The sequence below is a fragment of the Xylaria bambusicola genome (assembly GCF_022495145.1).
Source record: "Xylaria bambusicola strain CBS 139988 unplaced genomic scaffold F5B22scaffold_15, whole genome shotgun sequence".
Taxonomy (NCBI): Eukaryota; Fungi; Ascomycota; class Sordariomycetes; order Xylariales; family Xylariaceae; genus Xylaria; species Xylaria bambusicola.
In genome coordinates this window covers 322,632-341,773 of record NW_025953568.1, presented here as the reverse complement: position 1 = coordinate 341,773, position 19,142 = coordinate 322,632, and the positions used below count along the sequence as shown (strand labels likewise).

The window sequence follows — 19,142 nt, the reverse complement described above, 5'->3', positions numbered from 1 at the left end:
CAGGGTGGTGTGAAGTGGGGAGCTGAAAGGAAAAGTAATATTGAGGAGCATCAAGGACTTTATTCCCCGCATCATCAAAGACATGAACCCAGCTCAAGAGTTGCATTTTCTTATCAATAGTTATTTGTGTTTATCCTTTAGATCTCGCAGGCCTGTTTTTCTGGGATTGGTAGCGCTATCTTGTAGTTGGCTCGGCTTCATCTCTATGGTTATTAGACTACGAATGAAGTGAATTCCATCCCACTGAGCCCAGCCAACCTCGAAGAATTGCAACTTTGTTCAGATTATGTTGGCATAATGGAACGCCTTGCTTCCAATGAATCGGTGACCAAGCTACCCTGTTCGGCACGGGCTCAGCCAGAGCGCCGCTCGGCAATGAAGTCGGCCATATCAAAGAAATCACAAGTGCAAGTACACGTGCAGTTTGCGGGAATATCTAGTGATTACACTCCATGTCCACTATCTCCCAGGTCGCCCAATATTGAACGCTCTGCTCCTCGGCCAGAGTACCGCCCGGCGCTCCAGAGGTCAATCTCTAATACGAGCATCAGACATAGCACACCTAAATCCAGCCTGGCCTACGACACAAGTTCCTCCCTAAATGTGTCTAATGACACCACGATTACTATATCAAGCAGTCCATCGACAGAGGAATATGGATATTTTACCGCCGCCAATAGGCGCCTTGATAGCAACATAGACAACTATCTTGCTAATGATCGTCACCTTCCCATTACTAGTATACCATCGCTGGGTGACCAATCATCAGCACGGGTTTGTCTCCGTGATACTGACAATGTTGAGGTTCTCAAAAATATTATGAATACCTTGAGAATCAATAAAATCCCAGGACCACAGCTGTTTCGCAGCCAAACAGAGTTTCTAAGTGTGCTCGGGTTTGGCAGCGAAGGAAATGTTCGAGGAATTGACGACTCGGTCGACAAATCAATTACCAGATTGAAGATTAGTAGGCGACCCAAATGGGAGAGATTTGCTATCAAGCGTCATGGACCACAGGCCGGGCAGCAAGTATACAAGCTCAAGAACTACTTGGCGGCGGCTGAAGCCGAGATCAACGCCCTCTCCAATCTATTAAGGGGACATCCCAATATTGTCCAGCTTAGGGGCTGGGGCCTATGTTTGGACACTCTTGAACGAAGTCAGAGAATCTCTGAATTACAGAGGGACTTGTCACCGTCCAATCTCCACCTTCCCCTACTTGTTCTAGAACGCGCCGACGGTGATCTCGCAACGTTTCTAGAATACGTATTCGGAGATGGCAAGAAAACCGAAACTTCCGATTGTAGCCAGGAATCACTTGCAGAAGCAGGTCTTTCACAATCTAGAGATAATCAAACTGCTGAGCTACGATCAAACCCGCCAATGACAGTCACTGGTGCCCCTGGGCCAGAAGGGGTCTCGCTCTCAGGGGCGACTCTCTTGGGGAATGACGATGAGCCGCCCAAGTATCTTACTGTGCAAACGCAGTCTCAAGAGACACATAGAAAACCTTCAAGTTTCAAGATTATTAGTGGTATGAATCGCCATGAATTGTTGCGTCGTTTGTGTATCGATATCGGACACGGGCTACAAGGGCTTCACGACCTGAATATGACACATGGTGACCTAAAACCACGCAATGTACTTGTATTCAAAGAAGGGCCCAAATGGACGGCTAAGCTGTGCGACTTTGGCCATTCCAACTCGTTTGACTCCTCCAACGATCACGTACGTTACCTGGGCACAGCCCACTGGAGACCGTATTGGTTCGGCGCTGACGACGAGCTACATGATATTACGACATTGCAAGCTTTTGACCTTGCTGTTTATGGAGCGCTTGTTTGGAGCGTGTTCTGTCCAGATCTTCGGGGAAAAGCACCGCCAATCTCGGAGAAATTTCGAAGGTCTGATCCGCGCATACACTTTGGACGACATTTCAAGGAGATGAATCCTGTGGATTGTGGACCTGGCATTCTGGGGAGCAAAGCTGCACTACTCCGCCGAGTTTCTCGGCTTGTCCACGGTACTCTCTGTGCGAGTTATCTTGCAAGTGGAGAGTCGGATGTAGCAGAACCTCACCTACATCATGTCGATGAGCGTCCATGGGAGCATCTCTATAGTAAAACAGTACGATCAACTCGTACTCTGTTGAGCCGTATATCAGCTATTAAGAATAATACCAAACCGACAATGACGAGCCAGAAGAGTGCAACAGAAGCGAGCACTCAGATCCACTCTAGCAGCGTTATCGAGTTTCGAGAACAACACCACTTTGGGGCACCTACTGACTTGCGCTATCAAAGCATCAACACCAAACGATGGAGGACAAGATGGGATGAAGATCCTAACCTTGGTGGTAATCAAGCTGCAACGATCTTCAGCGACTCTGGAAGCATGAGGTTGCTACACGATAATTTGAAATGGATCATTAATGACCCTTTGAAAGGGTTGACCCGGCGCCAACTCCTGCTCAAACTAGCTCACCTGCGAGCCACCAAAGCAAGTTTAACAATATGGAACGGCATTGGGGGACCAGATAATATCATCCAGATAGCATTAGAAGCTACACCGCCTCTAGACATCCGCACGCTGGCCTGGCTTTGCAAGGGCGAAGTCGGCGCTGAAGAGGTGCTGAGCTTACCATCTGACTACTCGGTTTGGAAGGCAATTCTTACACCAGGTGATTTAAACGAGTCCGAAAGGCTGGAAAGGTTTCTACTCCTCCTGAATAGCGGCGCGCGGATTGAAAAACCTCTATATTTCCCACCCATAATCAAAGAACCGAAGCCAGTCTTGAGCTTGTACCTACATAGCTGCCGCCTGGCCACGCGCGCCGTAGTTGCAAACGAGATATGCCGGCACTATGAGCGGGCTCTAGCTGATGCTGAATCGAAACCACGCGAGCCCAATGCCACAAAGTACTACATGACAGCTGCTCGAAGCTGTAGACCAAAAGGAATGAGTGATGACTCCGCAACCATCGCCAACTCGACCGCTCTGGGTAACATAGAGACTGACAGAAAAGAACACAAAGCCGCGTACCCCCTTCTTAAGCTGAATTTTGAGCAGCTCCTGGACGAGAAGAATGATATGCATCGAGTGCAAATTGCACGCTCCAGTCGCGCCTCCAACGAAAGAACGCCGCTTCTCACTGCGCCTCAAACGAAATCGATCCCGAACGACGATGCACTCACTGCTAGTATATGCAACTACATGAGCACCGAACCTGCAATTCAAGACGGCTTAGCAGTCTTACACAGCAAGCCAGAGGACCTCAGCCTTCCGCCGCCAACTATAAAGCCATCGGTTCCTGGCTGGAGCGAGTGCGGCAACGCCTTCGTCAACGAGCTGACGCGCTCAGTCACATTCAAACGACCGACAGTGAAACTATCAAGTCTCCGCAAGATCAGCATCGGGCAGATTGGCTCTAAGAACGTCCTCGAGATCGACGTAGCGGACTTCGCATTACCCGGAGATCCGGAAGAAGACCACCATGCGCTCCGGCAGCGGATACAGAAGCGATTTCCCTTCTTCGACGAGGCGTGGTACTCCGACGAGAAAAATCAACATCTCTCTTCTAGCGATGATGTTGAAGATGAAGGCCACGACGACGATGACGATATACTCGCTTCCCTTCGAGATGACGAGAGATGGGAACAGGAGCCTACAGCGGAATTATTGTCCGCTTTCGAAATCAGACCGCCTGATTTTAGCGCCGAGGTGTTCCTCTCGAAGAATCTGAGCACCTTGTTCTTCTTCATCCAGTATCCGACTACTGCGCTTGGATTGCTTTGGGAGCTGGTGCTATGGGCGCATGAGCTCGCTGGCGAGCCCATCGTCGTTTCGTACGTGGCGTTGCGTGAAGAGCTCCGATCACTTGATACTACGCGCAGACCGCTACTCAGTCTGCTGCGCTGGGTACCTATGGTTTTTGGGCGTGTTATTGTCCTGCTGCTGGCGGGTGTGGTTTGCTTGCTGGGGGCGGCGTTGGTGGTCGCCGTCGTACTCGCTTTTATGCTGGGATGAAGCCTGTATAGTTGGGACGACCTTGTGAGAGTACTTACTCCAAATCATGGTGTATATATGATCAATGATGCTTGTCGAAGGAGACATAGTAAATTCCGAGAAACCTGCCAATAATTGATTCACTTCGCTTGCTCTAAGAATCTACTACTGCGACAGCAGTCCGTGCTACAAACATCACGTCATGTCTTCACGGCTTAACAGCACCTGCTAGCTGCCCCTTTTTTCGCGTTTGTCAGAATTGCATCTACTACGCGCGATCGAACGCGATGTGGAAGTTCGTGACCACAGTCCTTAAGGACGACGAGCATTGCTCTTTCGATATCGTCTCTCAAAGCTTCCCCATGCTCCATGGGGAACACCTGGTCCTTTGCGGCGTGCACAACGACAGCCGGGCAGCGGACTTGCTTGAGTAACTCGCGCGGTCGCCTCAGCCCGGACGCTCCAGAATGGTTGAACTTCGTCCACACAGTCCCGCTTTCCCTCTCATGATGATCCGTGACCTCACACTCTCGCCTAGCTTCGGCTCTCTCCGCTTCCGTTGGCGGCTGGGTAGCCAGTGCAAGGGCTAGGTTCACATACGCTTCAATCCAAGCCTCATGGTCGTCTTGGTCCTCTGGCACGCTGAACGCCTCACCTAACAACCACTGCCCTTCTAAGTGCAATGGTGGCAACTTATCACTGGGATTCTGTTAGAGGGCACGGTTACGATGAGCTCCTCGGCCATCTTTACAGAGTAGTACCACAGCCATTGGATCCATAGCATGAACATACTAGATCAGCTCGTCCAAATATACGTCAACTTGCGGATAACTGTAATTGTCTGGGAGGAATACTGACGCGGGGATGTCAAAATCAATCTCTTAGGCTGTGACATACTTAGTAAGGCGTATCACAATATCCCTTCACCTGGCAGAGACCTGGGTAGTTAATTGCCCCATAAGCTAAACTGTTTATGGAACAGATTTGCCTGAAAAGCTTGCAAAATTGTACGTTAAACATGTCATCAAGAACTTGAACTGATGTAACATTATTCATTATTACCTATATATTTTGTTCTCCCCTACGCCATTTTGGTAAGCGACATTACTGATATATCTAGTATTCTAGCAATTCGTTCACGCCGCAACTGTGCCTCTTGGGCACGCCAGAGCTGCGAGGATGCAAGTGGCGACGAGCAATGGCGGTGGAATTGGAGGGTAGACGAGCTGGGAAGCCCTCCCAGCTCTTAGCGTATGTTGCAACCACGTGGGCAATGGCCTTGGCGTTGATTTCGAAGGGGAACAAAGCAAGGTTGGTCACGTTGTCAGCAGCGGAATGGTAGTTCTGGTCGTAGGTTTCGCCGGCAATTCCACCGTAGATCGCCGCCTCCTCTTCGGTCTTGATGCCATCAGCTCCAGTGTCAAGACCACTGCAGGGCACGCCGGCATCCAGGAATGGGCCGTAATCACTACGACCGTTGAACTCAGCTCCAAAGGTTGTCAAATTCCTGGCGGCGAAGAAGTCCTCGAACAAATACTCTGCGACATCAGAGCCAGGGGGTCCGCTAAGGTTGTAGCGACTTCCGTCACCATCATAGATGCCAAGGTAGTAGTTGGGAGACGCGATCATGTCGAAGTTCAAATAGAGACGGATCTTCGACAGGTCCTCAGCCGTCGAAGTGTTGACGAAGTGCTCAGCTCCTAGCAGACCCTCTTCCTCAGCAGTCCACCAACCAAACTTGACCTGAGCGTTTGTTCTGTATTTAGAGAGTGCTTTGGCAACAGTGAGAATGCCGCAAGATCCGCTACCATTGTCGTTGATACCGGGCCCCTTATCTACCGAGTCGCTGTGAGCGCCCAAGAATAGAACGTTGTCTGGGTCGCCGTACTTGGAAGTGGCGAGAACATTGTGGCTCGTGGCTTGGGTAACGTATGCCCAGTAGGTACCAGAGCTGGTAATTGTTTCGCCTGCTTCGATGCGCTCAGCTAGCGCGAGGCCGTCAGCCCGGGTAAGACCGCCCAAGGGAATCAATTCGTTCACTCCACCGAGAGTGCCTGCGGCAACTCCGGCATCGAGATTGTTGTAGATCATAGCAGCGACGGCACCCTTCGCGCCAGCATTCTCAATCTTCTGGACAAAGGTGCAATCACCTCGGCCAATGAGGGCTACTTTTCCAGCAACGCTGTCGGGGACATCCTCCTGTGTGTTGTCAGTACAAGCACAGTATGAAGATCCTTGCCATCTGGACAATACGAAACATGACCAACTTTGTACTTACCGGCTCACAACCAAGATTAGCAACATTGACAAGAGGCAAGTCTGTCCAGGTACCGTTGTTGCCAAATTCGAACGAATCAGTGTCAAAAGCAACACCACCGGCAGAGAATTCATTGGCAGAAGCGAGCGTAACCTCCGTGGTGAACTCCTGGAGCTCAACCTTGTAGTAATCACCAAGACCCTCTAGTGTGTCTTTGAAATACTGGACAGTACCCTTGTGACCCTCTGAACCGTGTACCTACAGAGTGTATTAGTGATTCCATTCCAAAAATAGTCCAGCAGAGTATATGTTGTGGCAGCTTACCCGGTTGCGAGCGGTCGTGGCATACGCAACATCCTCAAGATCCTGAGCACACTTCATGAGATCCTTGAGGTGAATGGCATTCACGAGTGGTTTCTGTTGGGGGTGGTCAGCCTCTCATGCCATGATCTAGCTATCGCTGTGGTAGGGGCAAATGAGCCTCACATCTTTCACGAGAGGGAGCTTGCACTTCGAGGGGTAATGGGCGGGCTCAGCATTGCTGTTCAAGGCAAGCATGCTAGTGGCCGTGATGGCCATAGCAGAACTGATTCCCTTCATGATGATTGGCAAGGAACGAGTGAAAAGAGGATGGTTCCACGGTAATAACCTGGGCCTATCAATCCACCTGAACCAGCGACGTACAGGATTGACTAAGGGCGACGAGATCCAGGTTGGAACGAGAATATCCAGGCCCCAAAACAGAGAGCTGCGCGGCAGAGGCCATGATTATATACCCAGATGTGTAACTAGCGATCGAGCTATATGGCGAGGAGCTTGTTGCAGCTACTACATCTTGGCTCTTGCTAGAGCTGTTCGTGATCCCTGGCCGCGCATGGCGTGAGTAGCCATCAAGAATCTGTGGGATGCCTGGTTCCAAGCGATGTGAATGACTGGTCGAGTTCAGATACCTACAGTAGTGTATTTCGTAATAGCTGATCAAGAGCAAAGAAGCAATCTCACGGAGGACTTGGCAGATGCAGCATCATTCCCAGCTGGGCCCAAGGACATGGTTGGAGCAGTTCTTATCTAACGTGACCTGCCTCATCCAGATAGGTAGGCGTGTATGCCAAGAGCCAAGACCAGAGCCGGGAGGGCCTCCGGCAACAGACCGAATCATCGGGATATGAGATAACGGTGATTCGTGCGTTAGCGTGCGCGTGCTGGGTCGGGGGGAGCCGTTCTCGCCTGCAGCCCCATCCAGGTACCAGAAAGCCTTCTAGAACAGTCCAGTGGCCATGATGAGGCTATATCCGATTTCATTCCTGGCGCTCTGATCAGTCTTTTTTTTTTTTTTTTTTTTTGTCTCACGTGTATGTTAGGTTCGTCTAGGCCTAGGGCTAATAGATGATAACAGTAGTGCCCAACCTATGTGTGTACACACTACTTCCTACGATTGAATACCCCGGCGAGCTAGCTGAGGCCTCGTCAAAAGATAAAAGTAAGAGGGTGCTGGTCGTCCATCGATTTTTTCATGATGTGACTTCAATGGGCGTTGCAAATTTGGAGTTAGATAGGTATACCTACCGAGTACATCATACGTAGAAGATAACATTGACTTGGTTAGTCGCGGTAACCTCAAGAAGAAGGAAACAAGAATGTTAGCGGGTTAAACACGATCCACATGACCACCTTCTTCGCCTTCTTCGTAATGGGACTCTAGTACTTTCTTATTGAGTACCGTTTGATTTTCATCATGGCAAAATTGTGGTAGATAGAAATCAGCCATTCATTTGATGGTTCATGGTTCATACTAGGTACACATGCAGTACGGAGTGGGTACATGCAGAGATGGTACCTATCAAACCGCTACGACTATGCGGATGGGCGCGCGCTGTAGTGGTTACTCCAGTGCTGTACAAGCTGAGTAGGCAGTAAGTAGGCACCTATAGTAGGGTAGGGAGGTACTTACGTGTACCTAGACTAGTACCCGCCCGTCTCAACCACATATCCTTCCAGGACGGCAAGGACAGGTCTTATAGCCAACATTCATCAGAGGCAAATCTGGCCTTCATAGTGCACGTATACGCCGTAATGCGGTGACATGTCGTCCAACGCCGAGATTCGGAAACGTCAACATGATCGCGCCTTGGAAGCAGCGCGCTGGTTGTATGAAACCCAGAAAGCCGAGCTCCTCGAGGACCCCAATCGACATCGCGCTACCATCTCGTCTACGCGAATTGCCGCTGAGAGGTTTGGCGTTGCCAAGTCCACCGTAGCTCGCCAGCTCGTGAACTTGAAGAACCCCAAGCCAAAGCCTGCTGCTGCGTCTCGGAGCATTGGCCGTCCGAGTCGCCTTACCGATGTCGAAGAGCAGATGCTCTCTTTCCACATATTGTAAGTTGCATCTGCCGGCCCTCAGCCATTCTGGTCCACTGTAACTCTACATTCCCCCACACAACGCCTTCCGTGAACTGTGAGCCTTCGGACGGGTTAGTATAACTCAGGGGTATTGATATCAGGCTCCTAGTATGTTGCGACGTGGGAAACGGTCGGTCAACAGAACCGTGGTACAAGATGCTGCCGATGCACTTCTGTCGCTGAGAAGTCCACCTGGGCAGCCCATTAGCCCCAGCTGGGTGAGACGATGGCTACAACTTGATCGGGCCAAGCGCGATGCCATGGTGAGGACCAACGGCATACCTTCAACTGGACAGCCAGTAGAAGCCGAGGCTGACGAGGCCGACGACGATGATGACTGTTCTAACGAAGATGCACTAAGCGACTTAGAAGCGGCGGGGTTAAACCCGTATCCTTCTGTCAATGAGGCCTCACCTAACCTGGAGCCGTTGCTGCAATGGAGAGCAAACAACTAGGCTAAAACTCGCATCATTACTACATAACAGTTGCCGCCATTTTCTTCATACCCTATTGTTCTTTACTGCCAGCACCGAGTGGTCAATCTGCCTAAGTTTTCTTAAATTTTGCGAATAGGGCTGGAGAGTGTTCACGGCTACGGGAGCAAGGAACATAGAGCACAAGATGATCGACATCACGAACTGAGTTATTCCTTTCTGATGGCACTGATCGAATATTAGGAACTCAACACACTATTTGTTCACGGTGGTATTTCCTATTGCTGCTATCAGCTGGACTACTTCTTGAAATCGAATCCGAGTAGTCAGCTCATCTTTCTTTGATGTCGGCGTACGGCACTCGAAAAGGATGCCTTTCAATTGAAATAAATGAGGCAACACAGGAAGAGTATAGCGATGGGCAACACGAGTCAGCGGAAGATTGACTCACGAACAGAGCGTCGTGAACGTAGTGTCTGTTTCGAGGGAACCAAGGGAACCAAGTCGCACTCGGCTCAATAGTCCAAGTGGGCTTTATTGACGCTCTACCGATAGGATTCGGTACAGAAGAAAGTCTTCACTAGTAAGATTGCATTTGCAATTGTTTATCTGATACTTAGGTCGACTAGGGGACTAGCTATGTGCACCACCTGCTTCCCGGTCAACCAGAAGTAGGTCGAGTTCACCTAGTCCAAAAACAAGACTGGAGTCAATAACGACTTCGAATTGATGTACAAGTAAGACGATTACGCGCTCAATACGGGTATGTGGGCTGGAGTGAGAGACGGAGTCAATATCTGTGTCGATGCGAAGAACACCAAATTTGGTCCGCGAGACGTGGGACGTTGCTGTGTAAAGTGTTGGTAGCGCACGACCAGATTGGCTTGATGTATGGCTAAGGTCTTCCGGTTCACTTTTGATCTTGAGAATACCTAGACAACTTTTGCTTGAATTGTTCCTGCTGTGTCCGCCCCCAATGACACGAGATAGATAATCCCTGAATAAGCACAGAAGATTTCCGAAAAGCATCCCCCGGCCCCCACCCTTCAAACAAGCCACCAACCACAGTTCCAACATATATGAAAAATAATGACAACTCTCTTTAATCATAACAGTAGCGCGATTGACTCAAAGTCAAGATTGTCGATTCTTCTTGAACGCGAGGCCGTTCTCTCTCGGGAATATACCGTCTCGATGCCACTTCTCTTAGGCTCTGGGTGGTTTATGTATCTACTGCCCAGGAAATGCTGAATTAGACTTAGATGTTCTACGTATCCCTTTAGACGCCATTTTAACTTCGCAGCACAGGGATGTCGTTAATGATCCCCTGTCTAGTGTCCTTGCCTTCCTAAGTTCTTGGCAGCGTTCAAAGGGATGGTGCAGCGGTGGAAGAGTAAAGACGAGAGGGTGTGGATTAGATATTTGTTTGCTGTTAGCTTTTGTGTATCCTTATACTGACTTCTCGTTGGATATGTAGGGTTTGCGCTGCATGCCTCGAGGGAGGCTTCTGCTGTGTCATACACTTAGTCCGGTTCTGCTCCATGCAGGGGCAAGTTCTCCATCTCCATCTCACTTTTGATGCCTACAACAAGAAAGCAAGGAGCGCTGCCTCAAGCAGGCCTCCAGAAAGGCAATAATAACGAAATCTCTGAGCAGGTATAGCTAAACATATCAAGTTAAGTAAGAAGTTCCTGGCGCTTACTCAAATGCAGCTTTCTACAGCAGCTCCAAAACCGACAGGCCGTCGAAGCGAGCGAATACGTGCCCAAGAGCTCCTTAAGGCTCATAAATTGTCAGTTCACAAGCCTGCTACTACAAAAAGCCCGGGCGAAACGACTCGTGAGACGAAAGCACGCCGTAGAAAGCTGCGCAAGTTAAACTCTGGGGGGATAAAACGTTCGCCAAATCGCGAAGTCGTTACGCCTCGTGACCGCAGCTCTGCCACAGCTCCGAGTTTACCGGCGCAGGACCAGACCAAAACGAGACGTACGCAAGAGGTAGCAAGGGAGAGTATTCAAGAGACGAGCGCACTTTGTCGCCTCCAAGATTTTGCTGATTACGATCCCGACCCTCAAAAGCTACGGCTATGTTCGGTTCGTCATACCATAACCCTCAAGATCGAGATTGTAAACTCACGATAATATAGCGTCTCGACTCGTGGTTAGAAGAAGTGCGCGTTTCGCCGGTAGCCGACGTCGACCCGTTCTTTTCAGATTTAAAAAGACTCGGTAGTAGTAGTGACATGGCGCGCTCTACTTCCTATTCAACAGAAGAATCTGCAGCTGCATCAGAGCGACAATCTACGGTAAACCCGGATAGAACAGAGAGCGCAAGAAGGGAAGCCAAAAAGGTCTCATTGGCGGAAGGCTTGCGAACCCGCCTGGTAGAGTTTGAGGAGCGCGTCGATGATCCGAAGACGGCTGATCTTAAGGTTGTTATAATTACAAAGGCTGGTGCTATTCAATTGGAACAGACGACGCTGTTACGCAATAAGATCGAGTTATTCCTCAGCAACCAAAATGACGCCAATATCTACGACACAGTGGAAGAATTGTCCGATGCTATAAACGAGTGGAAGTCAACAGTCCAAATGGCGACTATAACAAACCGAGATTTCGAAAGGGACCTCGAACATTGCAAGCACCCCTCCAACGCGGCCGTATTTCAGCGAACCGTCATGATGTCCATCCTCAACCGCCACCAGATCAGCGACAAGTTCGACTTCAATTGCGAAGGTGCGTGGTCACTACGAAGTAATTACTACGTGCTGCCATCGACAGAAGAAAATACCATTCCAGCCCCCAAGCCAGATCTTGCTATCTTCTTCCGTTTCAAATCGCTCGTCGGACGGGGGCCCTACCAGAAATCTACGCCCATCCCGGACGGCTTCAAGGCGTGCATGAGCCCGGACGGGTCCATTAATCGCTGCTTCCCTTTCATTTTCATCGAGGCGAAGAAAGGGTTCCACGACCTGACGCCGGCACTCATGGCCAACATGCACAGCGCTAGCCAGGCGCTCTTCAACATCTATATTTGGATGAGCGCGGCCGGACACCAAGACGCATTCTTCTCCGACGTACGCCTATTCTCCATCGCCATCAACGCCAAGGAGTTCGCGCTCCGGGTTCATCGGGCGCAGGCCGTCGAGGAGGGCGAAGGGTTGGAGTTTTACTACGACGACATTTGCGACGGGCACGGGTACAAAAGGGACCATATCTGCAATCTAATCCGGAATGTACTAGTCGGTTACGCGGAGAAGACACTGCTTGGTGTCTTGAAGCAGAGCGTGTCGGTCGTTTTGAGAAATGCAAGGCAGATGCAAGCGCACAAGAGGAAGAGTGAAGTGGCTGGTCTTGTGGATGGTGATCCGCTATCCAACAAGAAAACGAACATAGCGATCTCTAATCAAATTTTAGACCCGTCGGGCTCATTTGGGATCAGTCAGGTGGCCATTTGACGTGGCATCGATCAGGTAGGTACCTTTCCTTTATCGAACATTCCCATTATACCCATACAGGTTTCATGTACGAATGTCCCGTGCATCAGTAACCGTACAGGCGTTCCATTTTGACATTTCCATTCCTTCTTTCCCTAGGTTAACTCATATTATAGGAATCATACTACAACGAGGGCAGATAACTGGGCTTGGAACTTGATGATATTCAGGATACAGTGATTTAACAAGGCTGCAATGGTCCTTAGCTAGTCAGTTCCTTCTTGGCCTTGGTGGCTTGACCTGACTCTATCATACGTCTGGTCTGCCAGCCCTAGTGGATTGGCTTGTTCCATGAAGCGAAGTCTGTACAATCTTATTTTCAATATTGCCTGCTTGTTTCTGAAGATCATGAACAGCCTGCCTTGGCCTTTGGTACGGCCGAAGCGAAAAGCGAACCGCATGTTCAGCTTGTACGCGTGTAACACATACACGTTATGAATATTGCCGGTGAAGACTTTAAGTGTAGAAATTCCTATTCGGGTCTAATCTAAGCTATCTTTCCAAATAGTCCCGAATTCCATAGCGAAATCTACGTGATCCATGACAAAATATCGACGATACCGACTTAACTGTATAATGATCCAAAGGCGCTCTAAGCTCCCGATATTGCTCGAACCTTTGGGGGATTGTCCCGGTTTCGCGCTAGCAACATGGTTCAAGCTGAGCTGCTGAGTGTTCTTATTTTAGCTCACATAAGATATTCCTTGCCTTCTTCTGTCGAGATAAATCCACGCCGCTGAAGACTTTGAACATTGGCAATCCTAATCGGGTCTAATCTAAGCTATCTTCCCAAGGAGTCCCGAGTTTCATAGCGAAATTTACGCGATCCCTGATGAAATATCGACGATACCGATTTAGCCTCATAATGATCCAGAGGCACTCTAAGCTCCTGACACTGCTCGAGCTCAGTGAACAAGCTGTCGAAACTGGGCCATTGTAGCACGCGCTTTGTCGTTCGCCGCTTTGTAGCAGGTTTCCATTTTCCAATCCGCTCGATCTCGCGAAGCGTATTGGAATAGCCCCTTGCTCGGAGGTATGCCGGGTCGGGATTCGGATTGTATGTTCGTGCAAAAGAGCTGAACGAATCTACAATGAATTGCTGGAAAGGCAAGTCGTTTTCGTCTCGCATAGGCAGACCCTCGCGTGCGAGGTTGCCGAAGAGATAGTACAGTTCGCCAGAATGGCATTTGAAATACTCCCCGTCGGGATCCCCATGTGGATAAGCCGTCGATTTGGGCGGCTCACATACATCTAGCCGTGGGTAGTTTGTGAGCTGGTAGGTACGGTTGAATTCGTAATAGTAGGCGGAACTCAGTCGGTTATTGAACAGAGCCCCGTAGGCAGTCGCTTGGTCGATACATCGGAATTGACCGTCTGTGGCGAGTCGAGCGGTCATATTGAATAAACCTAGCGTTTTATTTGCGATATTGGGAACCGGAAATAGTTTCGGAGAAGGCACCTCGAGTCCCAGGGATGCTAAATAGGCCGATTGGTTCGTGGTTCTAGGATAGCCAATGAAGGCAGCACCGTCATCTCGGGTGGTGCCAATCATTAGATGAAAAGGATACCTTGACCCCTTGGATATGTCGAGTTCGTCTGACACTAGATAAGTACCGTCCACTACTAGAAATGATGCTATAGCTCCGATAGCGCTCAGGTCGGATGATGGAATAGAACGGAGGCAGTTGACCTGAGAAGTTGCATCTGTACAGTTGGTCGATGTAAGAAGTGCATTTCCCACTTCCTTCATCTCTTCATCTATTGTCATGTACTTGGAGAACCTGCTTGCACCACCTACACCTCCTGGGCTGCTGAGAGGTATGGCTGCCGCGAATTTGCCAAGAGCCTTGGGCGAAGCAGCCAGGGCTCGTACGCTAGCAGCTCCAGCTGATTGGCCGAAAATAGTGATTCTGTCCGGATCACCACCGAATTTGCCAATGTGACTTCTCACCCAGTTGAGCGCTGCAATCTCTATTTGAAATGCTCATAGTTAACAACTTTTGTCTTGGCCGATGACATGAGGAAATGATTGTATGAGGGGGGCAAGGTGTGACAAATATTTCCAAAAGGCTACTTTGCAAGAACTAGGTACTCGTAATAGGGGGAAGTTGGGAGGAGAAGAGTACTAAGGGTCTCATTCAGAGGCTACTTACGATCCGCAAGGCCGAAGTTGCCATTGGTCATCCCGTCATCGAGAGCAAGGAAGCCGAAGGTTCCTAAACGATAGTTGATAGCGACGACAACAACATCGCTTCGAGAGGCCAAATTACCACCGTCGAAGTCCTTATCATTCCCAGTACCGCTAACGAATCCCCCGCCGCTTTGTTCGAGTTCGAGTTAGCAGTGATCTAGAGCACTTGGGTGAGATGATGAAAATGACATTCATAATAAGATCATGTGTCTTCTAACTAACCAAGAACATCTTGGTGCCAACCGCAACAACATCCTCAAGTTACATCATAGGCTGGTGTGGAGGATTGGGATAAAGCCCACTGAGACGGTAAACAAAACTAACTCACTGTATCCAGAACTATAAAAGGTCAAGTGTCGTTAGTATCCTGTTTATGATTCCCCGCTTCAATATACGGTATGCGGCACATATCAGCATACCATGACAGGTCTCAAAGATCGTCTACCGGATTTCGGCCCTGGAAGATAAGGGGTCCAAACGTTGAGGAAGTGGCAATCTTCGCTGCCAGAGCTGCCCTGTACACAAGCAGATCCATACTGTGTTGCAGACATATGGCTGTTATTGCCAGTATAGGGCACCGGATATGCAAATCGCTTTGGCTGGGTAGCATACCTGATCCCCAGGAATCGGAAGCTCAAACGATCTCGGAACCTATACAGCGAATGATCAGAGTTAACGATCTACTCGAAGTGATGGAAACCTTACCCAGTTATGTAGTCATTGTTTGAGCGAATCTGCACCTGCCATTTCTTGTTCTTGTCTTGGTATGTCTCATTGGAAAAGGGGGCAGAATGCGTACATAGTACGGGTAGTTCAACAGCTTCGGATATGCTCGACACATGCCCAGTTGTGTCTATGGTCCTAGCAGTCGAGTGTCCTGACTTAACCCAGAACCTACGCCATTTATCATATTTTCCCGTGTATTTCAAATAGTCTAAGTTCATTCGAATGCGAGATATTCCCAGCTCGGGAGCCCAAAGTTCTTCGCCAAGCGCCTGGCATGATTTAGAAGCATCGGCGTGCGAACGCGCATCGAGGATGATCAGCCCTGAATCGGCGAAAGGACTGCGCGTACCTGAAAATTCCGTTAACGAAAGATTTCACCGGAGCGTTGTGGGATCTTTACCTTGTAGGTCATTGACAATGAGCGTAGTGATGGATGAGTGAAGGGACTCAGGTGAGGGGGCCGCTGCGACAGCATATGCTGACAGCAGATATAGCGACCACAGCGCACCCAGCGTTATGCCTCTCATTGCATTCATCTCTTATCTAAAGCCTTGGCCTACAGTGGCATACAGCAGATGAGATACTAGGAAGTGAAGAGCATCATTTCAAGAGTTCACAGACGCCATAATTTATTCGGTATGAGAAATTACAACATCGTACAGGCGCTACCCCCAGGACAGTGGGTAGGAGGTAGCGTAGTGGGGTTCCGTACTCCTCCATCCTCCTCCATCTTCGTACAGCCTAAATTACGCTCCTTCTCCTCCATCCAAACGCGACAGCCAGCCCCGAGACAACAAATTCCATCAATGAGGCCATCCGATTAATCGAACGAAGCGTATGTGCACGGGCCTATGCCGATAGAGTTTTGCAATGCGCCAAAAAATTGGTTGTCCGCCAGGATAGATAACCAAGCATGTCCCACCCCGCGAGCGCAAAGCTGCACATGAGCCTGCTTCAATCTTTAACGAAAGCTCCAAGAATCGGGCGACTTTAGACTTGTCGCAATCTTACTTAGGCAGGTATAGGGGTGTACAAGACTTCTTTGTCTGTACCGTGTAACAAGACTGTGTCCCCTTCCCCGACCGTATGCGGTTTTGCATGAGCCCAAAAGCCTGCGAGGAAGGCAGGGCGCTTCGTGTCGAAAACAAGGAGAAAGAAAACAGTAACTCGTCGAATCAAGAGGGAAATCAGAATAAGCTATGGTTTTATGAGCTGCTGGAAAGCTGAACGAAGATTCATCGCATCGGTATTACACAGACAAGACATGGGTATCAGTGTGCCGTTTCTCCTCTTTAGAGAAAGCCTAAGAGAGCAATGATTAGAAGCCGTACTTTCACGATGTCTTCAAAGAAGCAAGCTAGAGGCTCTGCCGACGAAGACAGCTTCGCAGCGAATCCAAGGATTCGTCTCTTCTCGTGACAATTAGCTAATCGTGTGATGTGATGAACTTACCTTCTTCCAGATGGACCACTCAGACTGGTTCGTAGTGCCATGAAGTCCCAGGCAATTAATCCTCCAGTTCGTCCAATTTATCATTACATGCTTCATCCGCCTCTTCATTCTGCGACCGAGGAACCCAGATATACTCCACCGAGCCCAGTTCTTTGACATCGTCATCGAGATCGGAAGCCTTCTCAATCAAGTCACGGTTGGCGACCTCGTTACCAGCTGCGTTCATCCATCCATTGCGCACCCACTTGAAGATCCACTCGTTCATACACCCGATAGCATATCTGGAGTCGGAGTGAATGCGGATATCAAGTCGGGGAGACGAATCCAATTCTTGGTATTTCTCCAGAGCCCATTTGAGAGCTACAATGATAGCTGCGATCTCCGCTCGTTGGTTGGTGGGAAGATTCGGATACTGTGACAATTCTACCGTTCTGTGGAAGGATAGGCCGCTCCGTGTTTTGAGAACGCACGCGGCGGCGCCAATCGCCCACGGTTGGCCATTGCCACGGCAGCCTCCATCAACGTAGAATTCCATGACATACACCATGTTGCTAGCGAATTTTCAGGCTTCCTGGCGCTCTTGGAGTGTGTATTCAGGTGAGATGGCGGTGAACAGATTTGATTAGGAGAAGTTGCGTGCTGCGATATGAACTATGTGATGCTAGTTGAGGTTTGCGTTTGCGTTTGCGTTTGCTTTTGCTTTTGCTTTTGCTTTTGCTTTTGCATACAAGTGTTGAAGAGTTGGTATCTAAGTCTCCAAAACCGGGTACTGATATCCAAAATTGCAATCTTTCATATCATATCATTTACATTTCACATTAACATAGATTTAATGGATATATGCTTTTATTGAACTACTCTAATTTTATTTAAGAGATCTTTAAGCAATAATTAAGTTAGGTGTTCAAGCTATTGAACGCGTTGGTGTTGAAGTCGTACGGTCGATATTTAGTAAAATAGGGGAACCCTGAAGCTCTGTCCCATCTCTTTAATTGGCTTAAAATTGAGAGAGGGTACCTGAGTACATAGCTATATGTCTGCCCCCCCTTGAAACTACATATGTACCTGGTAGGTAGGTAATCGTCATGGAAACTCTCCGCCGCCCAAAATATCGCTTGCTCTCTTCCATAATATACCCTGTCTGCCGACAAACGAGCCTGCCTGTAACACGGCGCCACAGGACTGGGATACGCGCGCACACGCCGTACATATATTGAGCAAGCGGTTTCGGCAGACCAGCCTAGTAGTCTAATATATTCTTTTCGTCGGAAGTCTCAAGCGTACGTACGGTTGAATACAGGTCGCCTCCGGCTGAGCGCATTGCAAAAGACCCTTTCAAATGAGACACGAAGGTTACTAGCATGAGACACTTTCGGGCTCTGAGAAATTGCAAAGGCCGTATGTATCTAATTCAGCCACCAGAGCCAAAAAGGAATCCGGCAGCCGAGGACCTAACAGACCCAAAAGAGTGTTGTCTCGTGAACAGCTTCAATTCGAAACCTCTGTATCAGCTCATGTTATAGGCACGGTCGATTTGAACCTAGTCACTGCTCTTATATATGAATATCTCTATTAGCGCCAGAAATTATTGCATATAGAGTCAGATACAGAACGGTGCAACACTAATCTCGACGAAGTAGGCCTGCACCTGATGGACAGATTAAGCGCAGCTGTTCCATGACACCAGCAAGATTCAAAATTCTTGGAAATGGAGTCCCTATTACCAGCTATGACCTACCTATTAGCCCATGCCTTGCAATTGACTTATCAAATAAACGCCCTTATACCGCCTGACAGATTAAAGAAATTATAAGATCATTCGGTATCATTGTTACAAATGAAGTACAGTTCGGTGAGCCACACCATCAACCAACTATAGAAATTATCAATACAACAACACCTATCCGTCTAGCCCAGATTGCTCGAGGCCGTAACTAGCTGGCCACCCCTATGGCATCGTATCAATGAAATAGCTAAAGTCCAAAGTAAACTACTATGTAGTATATGGGTTGATGAAGCATTCATACTCTCCTGTAAGTATTATGTAAGCGTGCTTAAAATAAGTGTTTAGGTAATCATAAGTCTTGGCGCCAACATGAATCTGGCGGCGAGCGATGAGACCCTCGTGAGGCTAGAAGCGGCAGATACCGAATTTCCTAGGATTACAGAAACAACGCGCCG

General features: G+C 49.0%; 7 protein-coding genes across 7 annotated transcripts; 3 read left to right on the top strand and 4 right to left on the bottom strand.

Moving 5' to 3' along the window:
- Positions 1 to 102: 102 nt before the first annotated feature.
- On the top strand, positions 103 to 4,168 carry F5B22DRAFT_602333 (uncharacterized protein). Its single transcript, XM_047974660.1, has one exon. It carries the CDS (start codon positions 298 to 300, stop codon positions 4,024 to 4,026), a length of 3,729 nt encoding a protein of 1,242 aa, XP_047831874.1. The 5' UTR covers positions 103 to 297; the 3' UTR covers positions 4,027 to 4,168.
- Positions 4,169 to 4,220: 52 nt separating this feature from the next.
- F5B22DRAFT_654554 (uncharacterized protein) lies at positions 4,221 to 4,775 on the bottom strand (the record flags this gene model as incomplete). The annotated part of the gene is made up of 2 exons (XM_047979808.1): positions 4,221 to 4,712; positions 4,770 to 4,775. The coding sequence occupies 2 exons, from the start codon at positions 4,773 to 4,775 to the stop codon at positions 4,221 to 4,223; spliced, it is 498 nt and encodes a 165-aa protein (XP_047831873.1).
- Positions 4,776 to 5,121: 346 nt separating this feature from the next.
- F5B22DRAFT_635650 (uncharacterized protein) lies at positions 5,122 to 6,862 on the bottom strand (the record flags this gene model as incomplete). Its single annotated transcript, XM_047977177.1, has 4 exons — positions 5,122 to 6,204; positions 6,284 to 6,520; positions 6,587 to 6,679; positions 6,749 to 6,862. 4 exons carry the CDS (start codon positions 6,860 to 6,862, stop codon positions 5,122 to 5,124), a joined length of 1,527 nt encoding a protein of 508 aa, XP_047831872.1.
- Positions 6,863 to 7,971: 1,109 nt separating this feature from the next.
- F5B22DRAFT_99278 (uncharacterized protein) lies at positions 7,972 to 9,423 on the top strand. Its single transcript, XM_047980760.1, has 3 exons — positions 7,972 to 8,175; positions 8,224 to 8,638; positions 8,772 to 9,423. The coding sequence occupies exons 2-3, from the start codon at positions 8,346 to 8,348 to the stop codon at positions 9,115 to 9,117; spliced, it is 639 nt and encodes a 212-aa protein (XP_047831871.1). The 5' UTR covers positions 7,972 to 8,175; positions 8,224 to 8,345; the 3' UTR covers positions 9,118 to 9,423.
- Positions 9,424 to 10,150: 727 nt separating this feature from the next.
- F5B22DRAFT_602325 (uncharacterized protein) lies at positions 10,151 to 12,955 on the top strand. Its single transcript, XM_047974659.1, has 5 exons — positions 10,151 to 10,503; positions 10,574 to 10,752; positions 10,809 to 11,189; positions 11,243 to 12,568; positions 12,709 to 12,955. The coding sequence occupies exons 2-4, from the start codon at positions 10,675 to 10,677 to the stop codon at positions 12,551 to 12,553; spliced, it is 1,770 nt and encodes a 589-aa protein (XP_047831870.1). The 5' UTR covers positions 10,151 to 10,503; positions 10,574 to 10,674; the 3' UTR covers positions 12,554 to 12,568; positions 12,709 to 12,955.
- Positions 12,956 to 13,373: 418 nt separating this feature from the next.
- Positions 13,374 to 16,036, bottom strand: F5B22DRAFT_645470 (Alpha/Beta hydrolase protein; the record flags this gene model as incomplete). Its single annotated transcript, XM_047978590.1, has 6 exons — positions 13,374 to 14,563; positions 14,746 to 14,912; positions 15,112 to 15,122; positions 15,203 to 15,434; positions 15,489 to 15,858; positions 15,910 to 16,036. The coding sequence occupies 6 exons, from the start codon at positions 16,034 to 16,036 to the stop codon at positions 13,374 to 13,376; spliced, it is 2,097 nt and encodes a 698-aa protein (XP_047831869.1).
- A 494-nt stretch (positions 16,037 to 16,530) lies between these two features.
- F5B22DRAFT_99226 (ribonuclease H-like domain-containing protein) lies at positions 16,531 to 17,816 on the bottom strand. The gene has a single exon (XM_047980758.1). It carries the CDS (start codon positions 17,506 to 17,508, stop codon positions 17,017 to 17,019), a length of 492 nt encoding a protein of 163 aa, XP_047831868.1. The 5' UTR covers positions 17,509 to 17,816; the 3' UTR covers positions 16,531 to 17,016.
- Positions 17,817 to 19,142: the final 1,326 nt, after the last annotated feature.

Excerpts from the sequence above, each read along its gene's own strand:
- F5B22DRAFT_99226 (XM_047980758.1), bottom strand. The coding sequence starts at position 17,508 with ATGGTGTATGTCATGGAATTCTACGTTGATGGAGGCTGCCGTGGCAAT.
- F5B22DRAFT_99278 (XM_047980760.1), top strand. The coding sequence starts at position 8,346 with ATGTCGTCCAACGCCGAGATTCGGAAACGTCAACATGATCGCGCCTTG. Across the intron at positions 8,639-8,771 it reads ATGCTCTCTTTCCACATATT|TATGTTGCGACGTGGGAAAC; the intron begins GTAAGTTGCATC and ends TCAGGCTCCTAG.
- F5B22DRAFT_602325 (XM_047974659.1), top strand. The coding sequence starts at position 10,675 with ATGCCTACAACAAGAAAGCAAGGAGCGCTGCCTCAAGCAGGCCTCCAG. Across the intron at positions 10,753-10,808 it reads ATAACGAAATCTCTGAGCAG|CTTTCTACAGCAGCTCCAAA; the intron begins GTATAGCTAAAC and ends ACTCAAATGCAG. Across the intron at positions 11,190-11,242 it reads AAAAGCTACGGCTATGTTCG|CGTCTCGACTCGTGGTTAGA; the intron begins GTTCGTCATACC and ends ACGATAATATAG.
- F5B22DRAFT_602333 (XM_047974660.1), top strand. The coding sequence starts at position 298 with ATGGAACGCCTTGCTTCCAATGAATCGGTGACCAAGCTACCCTGTTCG.